Genomic DNA, 14,938 nt, shown 5'->3' on the forward strand with positions numbered 1-14,938 from the left:
GAGCAGCAAATGTTTCAAAGGATGAAGTGAGGTCAACGATGCTGCTGGCCAAATGAAGAGGAAGGTCGTTATGTTAACAACCCCCTGATAGTCCACTTCTACCAGAGGAGCTTGAAAAACACTGATAGCCAAACAACTTTTGATGAAACTGAACGAGATTTGGTGACAAAAAAAAGTCAGATACATTTCACAGACATACAGTACTTATATCAAGTCATTTCAAGGGCTCATTTTATTGAATGCCAACCAATCAAACAAATGATTCTTAATATAGGAGCGGGGTGGTTTTCTATCCTATCCACTAGTTACCTGCTTTCAGCATAGATGTCAGCAGTGAAAACCACTAATCAAAGACGGCGTTTAAGTTGAATTTAAAAAGGCACACTAAAGTATGGTCAGACTGAACTACATGCAACCATGACTATGAATACTGGCGTAAATTGACAGTCTATCAAGTTTGAGAATAGTGCATTTACACAGATACATCTTTAATTACTTTAATATTCAATGTAGTTGTATTGTCCACATTCTGAACCTTTAATAGGTGAGAGCCACCAGCCCTGTAGTTCTTTGCTTCGCTTTTACACACCTGAGCTGATAAACATGTCATGTAAAATGTTGAGACGTTAATTGGATCAGATGTGCAAGAGTGGAGTAAGTTCTGGGTTCGGAAACACAAATGTGGAGAAATAAACTAAACTGAATCAGCACTGGAAAAAGGCCACTCTAAATATAAGTAAAAATAATATTTTAAAAAATGAATACAAGTTTTTTCCGCTTGTAATAAGCTAAAAAAAGAAAAAAAACAAGTGAAAATTCTTGGTAAGATTTCTTTAAATAAGATGTAATATTTTGTCCTTCCAATGTAAAAAGAGATTAGAGAGAGAAAGAAATTATCTGGGGAAACTAATTTTGAGCTATATTTCACTAGTATTAGGAAGTGTTGTGTGCCTGTAATGCTCAAAAGTAGAATTTTGTCAAGATAGGATATTTAAGACACCTTGTCTAAAAACAAGTCCCTATATCTCACAGAAGTGTTACTTGTTAGGTGATTGTGTCTTATATTAAGTTTTATGAGATATTTTGACTAGTAATTAGACAAATATATTTTTTTTTGCACTTTTGCAGTGATATGCAATTCAGAATTCGGGGGGGGATGAGAAAAACTAGTCAAATGTATGGACTAGCTGCTCAAAAAACAGACCTTAAGACTTATGCAATAATAATACTCATAATAATATCCACCATCTTCATCTTTTACAGTTTAGATTTCACTGTACATAATGTACTGTACAGTACATAGCTTTGACATCACAGATTAGAAAGAAGAAAACACTACTCATTAAATTTTGCTACAAACATCAGTAGCAAATGTCCACAAAGACAACCCTGCATGATCCCAAACCATAGTGAATTAGTAGAAAACACATAAGAAATACAGTTCCCTATTATATGGCTCGATACTACGACTAATTAGGATTAAAAATTGTGTAAAAAGGGTTATTCGGATAACTGCTCTTTTAATCTTTCCTTTGGTTCTAATCCATACCACAAAACATCCTTGTCCACTGCTGCCCAAGCCATTCGCTCAGTGGTAAATGTGGCTGCCCACTCTCCTGACAGAGAAACAACAATAGCACCTCCTGCACCACGAACACGGTCTCCCATGTACTGCAGAGACAACTGGGAAGAATCTGCTACGGATTTACCTGCGAGGAAATATGTAAATAGATGGAACATAGTTAACTAACAAAACACAGTCAGGGAATCAAGCAAAATTTACATGCAAGTGTGAACTCAGAGTAAACAGACAAGACCACATTTCATTCTTTTTGTCCTACTGTATCTCATTTCTTTTCAATTTAATTCTGCTGATATGCCTTTAGTATGAAACAGAAGCTGGTCTCAAATCAACCTCATTTAATAATTGCAGCCATAGTTAAAACCGCCATACCATCAAGTCAAATTGTGTTAAAGAAATGTCAGAAATAGACAACATTTGTGTTAATTCTGTATTACCAGACAAAAACACTGACAGGCTACAATGCAAAGCTGTCATTACTCTAAACTCATAAGACATTCACACTATTTGAATCTTTTTCATTCATTCATTTCACTGTTCGGTGATGCGATGATTATCCCAAAAACAGAAGTAGTGACATCAAATTATATAAAGACCAGATAAAGTGTGACATATGTGGCTTGTCTTAATAGATAGAAAGTGTGATACTTCACCTTGTTCAATGTGTGAAAGAATGAGTCTGGCCAATGTGACTTTGAGAATAGACTCTCCATGACCGGTACAAGACACTGCACCACTGAAGTTGTCTGCGTATCCTCCAGAGCCTTAATATTTACAAGAGAGAACATGAAAAAAACAACACCATTAAATCTACTATACCAAAATAAAAGTTGAGAGTATAATTGGAATGGTAAATTTGCTCTTAAAGTCTCAGCGCAACAGAAGTTTGAGCGTCTTTAGCTTCTGTACTGTGAGTATTCCCCAGTGAAACAGAATATTTGTGCGGTGTACAGTCACAAGAGGGATTTAAATCAAACGCTTCGAATTTGATTGGTTCGCTAAAAAATGGGCGGGCTTAGAATGTAGAGCAATACTGTCGCTAAAAGTTGCAGATAGATTGATGGATGGATGCCATGATATTATTGGTTGAAATTGGTTGGTACTAGCTTATGTAAGCACATGTCATATTTAATTTTACAGGAAGAAAAGATGATTGGATTTTGATATAAAAATACAAAGAAATTGATTATAAATTGTATTGCATTAATTGTTAAATAGGTGCACAATGTGGCCGTGGATGTGCTCTTTAAAAAAGGCTTTTCATTTCATCAAGTATAGCTTGTTCGAATAAAGTTAATTATGTGATAAAAATCGGACTTTATAATAATAATAATGCTGACTTCTAATTTCATTTAATCTCATTTTAACTACAGCTGACAATGTAAAAAGTGCTATTTGAGACAGTGCAAGTAAATGAAATCATACCAATGATCGGGGAGTCTCCCACTCTGCCAACCATTTTATTTCTGATCCCTCCAGTTGATGTTGCACATGCAACATTGCCAGCAGAGTCCACAGCAACCGCCCCAACAGTATCATGAGCCCTAGGATGAGAACAAAACAGGTTATAAAAGGTAGACATATTTCCCTTCTCATGTAGCTAACACTTCCTCTCACTCCCCAACAGCAAAGCAGAGCCATTCTCTAGGTATTCATTTACTGAAAACATTCAGCCTGGACCCTATTTTCCCAATGTGTTTTTGTCTAAATGACTAATGGGGAAAACTATTTTTGAAACTGGTCCAGTATTGAGGGAGAACGCTGTAACCAGCAGCTGCGAAACAAGCTGTGAGGTCATGTGAGGTATTGTAACGTTATTTCCACTAAAAGTGCTTGTTTTTGCCAATGACAGGCTCAGATTGTTATTATAAGTGTCTGACAACATTATGGAAAGGACCCTATGGAGAAATAAAATGTTTTTCTAACCTTTCGCTTGATCCAGTCTGTTTGTTATTGTGTCCAAGTCTTGCTCAAGGAGAAGTCTCGTTGTGAAATCTGAATATCTGTATAGTCTGGCTCAAATAAATATAGGCAGTGATTGAATTCAAAGACCTCATCCACATTGTGGAAATCATCTAAATATTCAGCCATGACATTGAAAATCTGTTAAATAACACTAAGCTACGCTTTCTTTACTCCAACACAACAAACTCACGTTTCCACCATGGATGTATTCCACTATTCCACCGTTGTCTTCTGCCAACACGTCACCTCGCCAGATTTCAGAACGAGACTTTTTCCATAATGTCAGACACTTATAATAACAAACAGAGCCTGTCATGGTAAAAACAAGCACTTTTAGTGGACGTAAATGACGGTGCCAGGTTGCCCCAATAGCACCATATTGCAGCCCGTAAGCAGCTACCATCTAAAGCGCTCTCCCTCAATACTGGACCAATTACAGAAATTGTTGTCCCTATTAGTCAGTTAGACACAAAAACATGGGAAAGTAGGGTTAAAAAATACCGAAGTTACCCTTTAACAAGCAATCATCACATTTAAGAAACTTACTATAATGGCCATCAAAACTGCATTGTGATCCAATGTTAATAAAAGCATTTGCAGCATTTCTGTCTATTTTTGGTCAACTTAAAAGGAATTGACTTTATCTGGTTTGAAGAGGACAACTTGAAAACATCTTCTCCTGCAGTATTAACTTTTGTGAAAACATTTTTTTATATAAGCACCTTCTCTGCCAAGCAGGATCCAGAGTTTATATTTATTTTATTTCAAGGTAGTGTCACACCATCAGGCTATTCAACCTGAAAAGATGCTGTGTGTTCAGAGATTTATGAGGCAGTCCAGACTAGAAGGGGTCAAAATTAAGTCAAGCACGGCAGATACTCACGACTGAAAGTTTAAATCCTCCATCACTCCAGTAACATAAGTCTTGCTCTTCGTCCACTCTCTCCTCTCATACTCAGTCACCAGTGTATCAGTGGGAACTGTGGCCATGCCAATGCTCTCTGCAAACTGGTTTGCACCGCTGCTTGTCAACATGACGTGGGATGTCTGAAATGTTCAATAGCAGCGAACACGTAAGAAAAAGTTCAAAGAGAAAATGGATTTCAAAACATTTTCATTGATGGGTAATAACACCACTTCATGATCCAAATCACTAATCAAATCAGTGCCTTTCTAAGCATCAGTGGTCTCTTGCTGTTTCTTTCAAAGAGAGACAAAAGCAAAGTATTTAAGACAACACCTTTTCCATCACCGCCCGTGCCAATGACACGGGATTGGCGATGTTCTTCACTGAAGACACGGCACCGCTGGCAAGTGTCCTTCCATCCATGATGATGGCGTCCAGCTCCACTTCTCCATCAGCATTTAGCGCTGCTCCGTGCCCTACAATCACAATCAGTAACTCACTTAAACTGGAGGGCCTTTATCAATGCTGAGAAACTAAATACATTAAATAACAGCAGACAGAGAGGGAGCAAGAATGACAAGCTGGAGATATGATTTCCTTCCTACTTTGTGTGCAGAGGTTTTATGTTGCCCGCTACATCCTCAAAAGTCCACAGGGTGGTGACAAAGCAGTACAAAAGAGCAAGTACTAAATGACTGATACATCACTGATGTCCAGTTTGGATGTACTTGTACAGATTAGTTTGGTACATTTAAAATGCATCTCAAGATTTCCATTGGTGTTGATGTATAATTCAAAAGCTTCTAAGGTCCAAAATGTAGTTTTAATGTAGCATCATTGTGTAACTAATGATGGAACTAACACTAACAGAAAGTCATATGCACAGGCAAGATATGCACCACTGTGCTAACAGTTGATCTACACTTGCTTGCCAAGTGAAAATTATTTGGGCAAGTTGTCCCAAAAAGATGCAACATTAATTTAAAGTGCACTACACCCGTTTTCAAAATTCATACATGTCATTCCTATAGTCTAAGACAGTCCAAAATATTAGTAAACATGAACAACTCTCTCCCAAAGCCCAAAACTAGAGTGGTAAAACTCAAACTTGTGATGTCATAGGGTATAAAGTATATGAACTGCTCCATAGACAATGAATTTGGAGAGATGTTCTAGATCAGGGGTTCTCAACCAGTGTGCCGCGGCACACCACACTGGTTCTCAACATTGGTTGAGAACCAATATCCCTCTCTGTCAACACGGAAGGTGTGCCTCGGAAATGTTTTGACAATCACAAGTGTGCCTTAAGTTGCAAAAGGTTGAGAACCCCTGTTCTAGATGACACTGAGAGCACCCAGAGGAATGTTGTTGTTGCTCTATGTTGCAGAGCTCCTTCAGTGACAGGCTGCTCCACCCAAAGTGTGTGAAAGAGCGCTATCGTGGGTCCTTCCTTCCTGCAGCTGTCAGACTCCACAACCAGCACTGCTCCCAGTAGACCACTTACACACCAAAAACCTGACAATAACTGTGCAATATCATTATCATTATTACTACTCAGGCATAATTCATACTGTGCAATATTTTCAGGTCGAATTTAATTTAATTCTCACTGTGCAATATCATTTTCCACTTGTGCAATTTTGTTAATAGTCTGTTTATTGTCAATACTGTATATACTGCTCCTATTTTTATACTTCCTTCTATTTAAATGGTTCATATTTTGTCTGCTCTTTTTTTTTTTTTTTACTGTGTTAGCTGATGCATCTTGTTTTTTGCACTATCCCCTTTGCTGCTGTACACTGCAAATATCCCCACTGCGGGACTAATAAAGGAATATCTTATCTTATCTCTTATCCTACATGTTCTGTTTCACAACTGAGACCACTGCAATAGGATAAAGTTCATTGGGTTATAAAAAAGGAAACAAACATCTGTGGGTCCACAAAATCAGTCTCCCATTTGTTGTCTATGGAGCAGATCGAGACTTTATACCCTATGACATCACAGGTTTGAGTTTCAGCACTTTAGTTTTTGGATTCGGGAGAGAGTTGTTCATGTTTACTAATATCTTTTTGACTGTCTTAGACCATAGGAATAACATGTATGAATTTTGAAAATGGGCGTAGTTCCCCTTTAAGAACAAGAAGACTGTTATTTTGTACAGTGTACAGAAGTCCACCTTCTGTTGGGCAACTTTATGTTTTTCAAGCTTGCCGGGGTCACCATGGGGGTGTAACACATAAACATAATCTAAAATGTAGATTAGATTTTGGTGCAGACTCCATTTGGGATTAATGCCAGATTATGACGATGAGTCCCATAATCAGTAAACAGCCTCGCCTCCACCGACCAACATCACTCGGATTCTGAGTCTAGATGAATGTCGGCATCACCACCAGCAGATGGAGGCATTGAGCTACAGACAAATCTGACTGAATTAATAAAGACGATGGTGATCATTAGTGATTGGCTCCTGTGTGGCCAGTTGGGAGTAGTTTTAGGCTTTTTAAACTGATGTATGAATAGATAAGAGCCAAGAGCTGTGGCTCTGAGGCCTTTTGCTAAGATCTATTTAAAAGCATCAGAGATTAGAGAACAGATATAAACTCAGTTGCCAGTTTCAACAGTCCTGTAATAAATCCAATAAACTGGCAACTGAGTGTATAATCCTTTTGTTCAAATGTAGATTTGTGTGTGTAAATTTGTCTATATGGTTAATAAATATTGATAAGAGTAATTCTGTACAGCATACCTGCATTAAACACAGGGTTATCTTCCAGAGCCCTCACAGCTGCCTCAACAGCATCCAGTGCACTTCCTCCTCTCTTCAGCACTGAAAACCCTTCACGCGCTGCAGCCTTTACTCCGTTAACAGAAGCCTCGGCCAGGTCATCCGGTATGGCCCACGCCCCACCGTGCACGACTACGACTGCCGACATCTTTACGTTCCTGCAGGTAAAAGACAGAGTGGTTTATGGAGTCTCACTGAAGTTATATCTGATGAAATATTGGCTTGCTGAAATCTACAGTCTTGTCTGTGCTGTAGCTAAAGTTACGTGCTAACTTTAGTCCCACCCAAATTGAACATCTTGTCGATAGTGCTACAGGCTCACTGCGAATGACACTCTACCCAAAGGAAGTTAGCTCTATGATATAACCCTCAAACCTGCAAATCAAAGCAAAACATTGCGTTCCACCAATTTGGAAGAATCTCAGTTAGTCTAGCAAGTAGAAGATAGATAATATATTGTCCTCCTTTAGAGGAAATGTGTTTCCACAGCCAGTACACACATAAGAACAATTAAAGAACATTAATCACAAAGAAAAATATAGCCACAAGGAACACAATACAGTCACAAGTCACAAGAACATGAGTCCATTGAGTGTTATTGCTGCAGTTTATTGAGGGCAGTGATGGCAGAGGAAGCTCTTACTATACAGTGCTTTTTTTATAGATCAGAGATCTGTATCTGAGGCAGGATGGGAGTAGAGTGAGGCGCGAGTTCAGTGAGATGAAAGCAAGTACATTGATTTCATCTCACTTGAAGATCAGATGAGAATGTGACTGCAAAATTCCTGGGAATTATTGTTGATGAGCGCTTGAGATGGAGAGAACAGATTGACTGGGTTAGTAAAGAAAACAAATAAATCTATATATCTATAAATTTATATCTATGATAAGAAGGGTTAGTCCTCTTGACACCACAAACTGTCTCCTTGCTCTTTATTATAGTCTTATTTATCCCTATCTTTCATATTGTAATATAGTTTGGGCGAGTACTTTTCCTACAAACCTTCATAACATTTTTGTTCTCCAATAATGTTTTGTGAGGATTGCATCTCCTCTGCTCCTCTATTTAAGAAACTCCATATCTTACTATTTATGATATCAATATTTCTCAAATATGTGTTTTTATTTATAAGATACTTTCTGGTGAAGGGAATATTCCTGAGCAGTTCAAGACCTATTTAAAAACAAATTCTCAGGTCCATTCTTACTCAACCCGTCGATCTCTAGATCTTTATCCTCCTAACTTCCTCACTAGTAGAGGTCAGTTTTCGATAAGATTTAGGGGAACCAAATTATGGAGTAGCTTTTCACATCTATCAATAAACTATTCATCTGTCAAATGTTTCAAAAGTCGCTTAACGGGTCATTTAATTGCTATTTTGTAATTGTTTTTCCCCATGGGGAGAGTGGGGTAAGATGAGCCAGTGGTGACCCACCCCCTGTATCTTGGCAACTGTGATTATGTTTTGTCATGTGACCATAAATTCAGGAAGTACCCATCATTTCTATCTTGCTGTGATGAAGTGAAGCACATGGGAGAAGTAGTAAGTACTTTTTTACACCAAAAACAGTTTTTTCCCAGTCAAAGTAAATTTTCTGCATGTCAGGAATAATGAATGTTAGGTCAAAGCAAATTTATCCAGGTCTAAAAAAATATATTATACATGTTGGTGATTTACTAAGATATAACACCATGTTAATCCCTTCGTTAAAGATTAGCCTGAATTGCTAAACTGGGCCATTTTTTCCAAAATGGTAGCTGTGGGGCAAAGTGAGCCAAAGGTTATGGGGTAAGTTGAGCCACTGGCTCACTAATATTCTACTGTTATTCCGAGCCATTGGCTCAACTTACCCCACCATAAATTAACCAAATTAATTCTCTGATGTATAAAATGGTATTACTGTTGAGTGTTACACAACTTGGTTTGATTTTTTTATGTGTTAACCTTTATAGAAGAGGGAGATAAAGGAAGTAAAAACAGTTGGTTATAGTGGAACAGCAGAGGCAAAGAGGGTCCTCACAGAGGAGGTAGAGAAGGAGCTTGCAGACCATATCAAGAAGCTGGCTGAACAGTTCCATGGCCTTACTCCAAAGAAATGCTGTGAACTGGCATTGGAATTGGCAGAAAGAAAAAACACTCCTGTCCCCAACAACTGTAAAGAGAAGGGTTTAGCAGGTAGGCCTAGGTCAAACCAAAGACCAAGACGAAAATCACAGCGTACAGCAGTTCTGAGGAGAGTGTGATGCCATCCCATTTGATGACACTTCTGAGCATGAGAGTTCTAATGATGAGAGAAGTGAATCAGACATCTCAGATCTGTCAGTTGGTGACTTTGTCATAGTAAACTTTGTATCCAAAGGCAGGAGCTACCATTACATTGGCTTGGTTGAGAGCCTGGAGGGCAACGAAGTGAGTGCAAGATTTCTCAGAAGAATCCGGGGGAACACTTGACGTGAGAAGCCCACCTTTGTATTCAAGGAAAAGGATGAGGCATCTTTTCCACTGAGTGATGTGCTGAAGGAGCTACCTCAACCTCAAAAGGCTGGAGGAACTGCAAGGAGGGAGCAACAGTTCATATTTCACTGCAACCTTGACGACTGGAATATAGTCGAATATTGAATGATATTTAGATTTTTCAATGGTCTTGAAACTCACTGGTGGTTTGTTCTCACAAGTTCATAACTGTGAAACTGTTTGTTAACACACTTATGCTGAGGTTTAAACTTAAAAACTCAGATGTTCAGTTTACCCCACGATGGCTCAACTTACCCACTGACTCGGATCAACTTACCCCTTACCTGGGGCAAGTTGAGCCACAGGAGCACTTTTTTTGGGAAGGTCATTTTTTTCAGACAGCTTTGTTATGGATGCATGCTGATCATTTCATTTAATAGGAGAGATCCTGAATTTAAGGTTCAAGTTTTCATTCTGCTTCTGTCTCATTTTTCCTAACCTCGAGGACAGCATAAGCAAAAATTGGCTCATCTTACCCCACTCTCCCCCCCTATCTGTTTTTATGTTTTTTCCAACTCACAATGTTGTTTGGTTACGTTTACCCAGAAGTCTTTATAGATATTTAAATCAATATCCTCCTCGCAAACACTAACCACACACTTTCACGCAACACACAACCTTGTCTTTTTATATATATTTACTGTATTGTTATTGTTGTTATTATATATATCTTGTCCTAATTGTTTGTTATCACTATTATGTAGTCATATTATTTCTTTATATTAATCTTGTCTCTAGGTGGAGGCTTCAGATAAGCCCAGTGTTTTTTTTGCCTCTTCCTGGACTGTATATTATTCATTTATTTGTTTTGTTATGTTGTATAGTCTTAAATTGTGCAAAATAAATAAACAAATAAACAAACAAGGTGTTTATTAGAGAGCACTTTGGGGGGGTCTTCCCTCTGGCCTACAGTTGATTCATACATACATTGAAGTGTTGATCTGACTCTGCGACTATAAACTGCAAGACACGTGGTGTGAATCCCCTCTCAGGTGTGGAGCCTCCTCGGACAGACACAGGTGATTCTCAGGTGTGCAGCTGGTTGAATCATCAACATATACATTTATTAATGAAACATTCGGACTGTTGTTCTTACCTTTCTGGAGCTGCTCGCTTCATCCCAGTGGAGAAACTCTCCGCCATAGTCACGTGGTTTGGTGGGATTTGTCAAGTGTTTTGCCCCCAGTTCATTATGGACACTACTGTCAAGTCCAGTATAATTCAAGGCAAGACTTCCGGTGAAGCCTTTCAAAATAAAATCCGTGTTGACAAACTTGTTGACAAATCCGTGTTGACCAACAAAGACTTTCTCATTTAACAGCTAAACAGTACACTACAAGATTTTTCTGAAAACATTTGAGGCGAGAAATAGGCATTACAGTAACAGAATATTGCGCTGCCATTTGATTGGAGTTTGCAAGTGATTGACAGCTGCTCAGAGACGGCGGCTCTGATTGGTTGTTTTCCTCCGGTCTGTGAAATCTTGCAGATGCCGTTAGGAGCACCGGAAGACACCGGAGGACACAGAGGCACATGATTTTTTTCAGATTACCTGTCTCATGAACTACTGTCAAGACAAAGAGACCATTTTATAAAACAAACTTTTTAAAATCATATACCACTGCAGCTTTAATTGGGACAAAAATGTATAATCAAGTAAACACTCAAAGTCACCCTTCCTCATGCGACTCTTCATCTTCACACCGAATAATTTAAGTAATTTATATAAAGTACATTAGTGTAAAATATCCCTTATAGATTCTCACACTGAATGCACAAGGCAAACAAGTACCGCAAAAGAAAAAAAATGTTGTTAAAGCAAATTTATTTTCAAAGGACAATTCAAATAATAAATCAAAGGGCTTTACCGACATTGAAACTTGAAAGAGGATTAGAAACAAACATTAAGATATTAAATAAAAGAAAGTTTGAACATGCATACAGATTTAGAGGCAATCCTGACATCATTACAAAATAAATCGAAGTGCACCTTAGATCCTCTGATAATTAAAGAAAAGATTATTACGTACTGCTGCAACTCCAACTTTTTAAATAAAATATTCAATAAAAAAATAACTTAAACCTTTAAAAGGCTTATCTGCATCACTTGGATGTAGTAAAGAAATGTGCAATGTTGCACTTTGACCACTAGAGAGCAGTAAGAATGCATCAAATCTAAGTTGAAACATTTGGAATAGGTTCAGTATTGATGCAGAGTTTTTAAATAGTGTCAGCCACAATCCTCTTTGTCCAAAGTGACATGCAGCAGTCTGATAAAAGTCTTCTTCTCTCTGTGCTGATAAACATCATCGTAGAAGATATTTTCCAATTCATATTTCTTTTTGTCTTTCCTTTAATGTCACGGTGAAGGACAACATTGTGTTTCAGTCTGCCTGCTTTAGTCTAAATACACAACCATACCATAGGATTACAAGATTAAACCACATTTACAGTCACAGTCATCATCACCATTAGTAGCCACTGTAACAGCGGCAGGGTTATCATCATCATTGTCATGAATCATTTCATTGACTGAAATTAAATCAGTGAAGGTTTAGCAAGCGTGAAATGCAAAGACAGTACTGGCCGACACGGGCCCAGTCACTTATTTTAGGCCATCAAGAAGAAAAATACATTTCACATGTCTCATTTCAGAGAGACATTAATCATTAATTATGAAAAGAGATGGTGAGGACATGCGAGTTATGATCAATATTGGCTCCTTCTAGGCCTGCTTGTCATTTCAGAATGAGCAGAAATAGCAATTAGCAAAAGCTATAATATCAAATAAGATAAAATATCTATATATGTATACAGAGGTACAGAGAAAAAATGGTTGGTTGGTTGGTTGGTTGGTTGGTTGGTTGGTTGGATGGTTAGAGGGTTGGTTGGTTGGTTGGTTAGAGGGTTGGTTGGATGGTTGGTTTGTTGGTTGGTTGGTTAGAGGGTTGGTTGGATGGTTGGTTTGTTGGTTGGTTGGTTGGTTGGTTGGTTGGTTGGTTGGTTGGTTGGTTGGTTGGTTGGTTGGTTAGAGGGTTGGTTGGTTAGTTGGTTGGTTGGTTAGAGGGTTGGTTGGTTGGTTGGTTGTTAGAGTGTTGGTTGGTTGGTTGGTTAGAGGGTTGGTTGGATGGTTGGTTTGTTGGTTGGTTGGTTGGTTGGTTGGTTGGTCGGTCGGTCGGTCGGTCGGTCGGTCGGTCGGTCGGTCGGTCGGTCGGTCGGTCGGTTGGTTGGTTAGAGGGTTGTTTAGAGGGTTGGTTGGTTGATTAGTGGTTGGTTGGTTGGTGGGTTGGTTAATAAAACCAAAGCTGCATGGGTATTCTGGCCTCTGAACCCTACACATGACACAGTGCATTAGTCTCCCAAATAAACTACAGTAACTTCATATTCATCTTTAATGCCAAGACATCATATAGGTCAAATGAAAGAAATAGTGTAAAAAAAAAAATTGAGTAGTGATTTTTGACAACATGCAACCCACGGTAGTTACAAATACATTTGGAATTCGGAAGTTCTGTGCACATCTACAACAAACTTTTATTTTATTGATATGTTCAGTCTTTAAAGTGGTAGAACAATATTAGATTTTACAGGCAAATGTAGTTGTGTCTCATTACTGCACATTGACAACAACATTGAAATTGGCTCTCAGCATCTGTGGTCCCCCCGCAGTCTTTATGATTCTGATCAGTGCAGTCAGAATCAACTCTAAAGGTCAAGTGGAGCTAGATATTAGTCATTCACCAGCCTCTTCTGCTCAAATTCAATAGCGAGTAAGTAAAACAGCCTGTGTGCCGTGCCACAGATGACTTTAGGATTCAAGTCAATATCATAGCTACCGGACAAGAGCGGCGTTTCATATGAGATGCATGCACTGCTGACACTGCTGACGTTGCTTCATATAAAGATCTAATGAAGCATTTACCTGACATTGAAACTTCTTTAAGTGTCATATAATTCACATTACAAGCTCTTTTAACTCCTTGAGCCCTAATAGGACAGGAGGTGAACATTTACATTATTCTGACTCTGGACACTGGGATTGCAGCTCTGCTTTTTACAAGCTAACAAACAACGAGGTATGCTCTTGTTGCACCAATGGACATTGCTCTGTAAAGTGTGCATATTTGCTTTACTAGAAAAATAAATATGCAACATTTGGACGACTTTTGTTTTGTGTGACCATGCTTTTATTGAGATTTAAAGAAAATTACACTGGGATGGGATTACAAGTTCTTCAAGTAACAGAGTGAGAAAACAAATGAGGGATAATCTCAAATACTTTATACACTTGCCAAAGTAAAAAAAAATCCACAGCAAACAGGAAACAAGAAATGAGCGCATTGATCCGGCTCCCTTCCAATCCCATAAACCATACAATGCAATTAAAAAAGGAAGTAGTTGGACATAACTTTGCAGAGCTTTTCAAGTAAGATGCCAAACAGTGATTTACTCAATAATAATACAGTCACGTTTCTTTTTGGATTGTTTTACAGAGATGTTTGAGAAGATCAGGTCTTGTAAGTCGTGGGGGTGCAAAATATTCTTCTCTAAAGGCCTCCAAGACACAAGCGTAGTAGGATTAAACCATTTGGAGAGAGGGTAAAATGACTTTATGTTGTTTATTCTCGTGGGACGCTTTAATTTAGAGTACATGTAATGACAATAATAGCTTCAGAAATGGCCATTCTCCACATGTGCAAACTCATCCAAAATCAAACTTGCAGGCAGTGTTCAGCACCATGGACAGCGTCCCTCAGGTTACACTGTTAGGACACAATACAGTACAGTTTCACACTTTGCTACTGTAGTGAACTTTGTAAACTCTAATAGAAACATACCATTACATTTGGCCTCGGTGAGAAACAAGAAACTAAGTGGTTAAGAAATGTTTTTCTTGGAGATAAGGTAGCCTAGTATCTGTTAACCTATGGCATTACTTGTTTAACAATAATTTAACTTATCATTAGGGCTGTCCTCGATCAAATAAATTCTTAGTGGACTAACACTCATATGATTTTGTTGACTAATCAATGAGTTGATTTAATCATCAGATCTGTAAAACTGAGTTTCTCCACAAAGAATCACACAAAAGCACCATTTTAAATCTCGTGTTTACCAGAGATGTGCTCATAAGTTTCTTGGAAATAAGTCATTCAGCATAAAAAATGACTAATCAA

The 14,938-nt window shown here is 38.3% G+C and overlaps 1 protein-coding gene across 2 annotated transcripts; it reads right to left on the reverse strand.

Annotated features, from left to right (window-relative positions):
• Positions 1–791: 791 nt before the first annotated feature.
• LOC141774053 (isoaspartyl peptidase/L-asparaginase) lies at positions 792–10,992 on the reverse strand. Of its 2 annotated transcripts, XR_012595227.1 has the most exons (8): positions 10,858–10,992; positions 7,207–7,403; positions 4,788–4,930; positions 4,431–4,594; positions 3,008–3,126; positions 2,236–2,346; positions 1,380–1,709; positions 792–917 (listed from the first exon to the last, which is right to left on the reverse strand). XR_012595227.1 is itself a non-coding variant. In XM_074646365.1 (7 exons), the coding sequence occupies exons 1-7, from the start codon at positions 10,902–10,904 to the stop codon at positions 1,501–1,503; spliced, it is 990 nt and encodes a 329-aa protein (XP_074502466.1). In that variant the 5' UTR covers positions 10,905–10,992; the 3' UTR covers positions 792–1,500. The 2 variants fall into 2 exon arrangements, 1 of the variants encoding a protein (XP_074502466.1); XM_074646365.1 differs by having other exon boundaries at positions 792–1,709.
• Positions 10,993–14,938: the final 3,946 nt, after the last annotated feature.

The sequence above is a fragment of the Sebastes fasciatus genome, chromosome 9 (genome assembly GCF_043250625.1).
Source record: "Sebastes fasciatus isolate fSebFas1 chromosome 9, fSebFas1.pri, whole genome shotgun sequence".
Lineage (NCBI taxonomy): Eukaryota > Metazoa > Chordata > Actinopteri > Perciformes > Sebastidae > Sebastes > Sebastes fasciatus.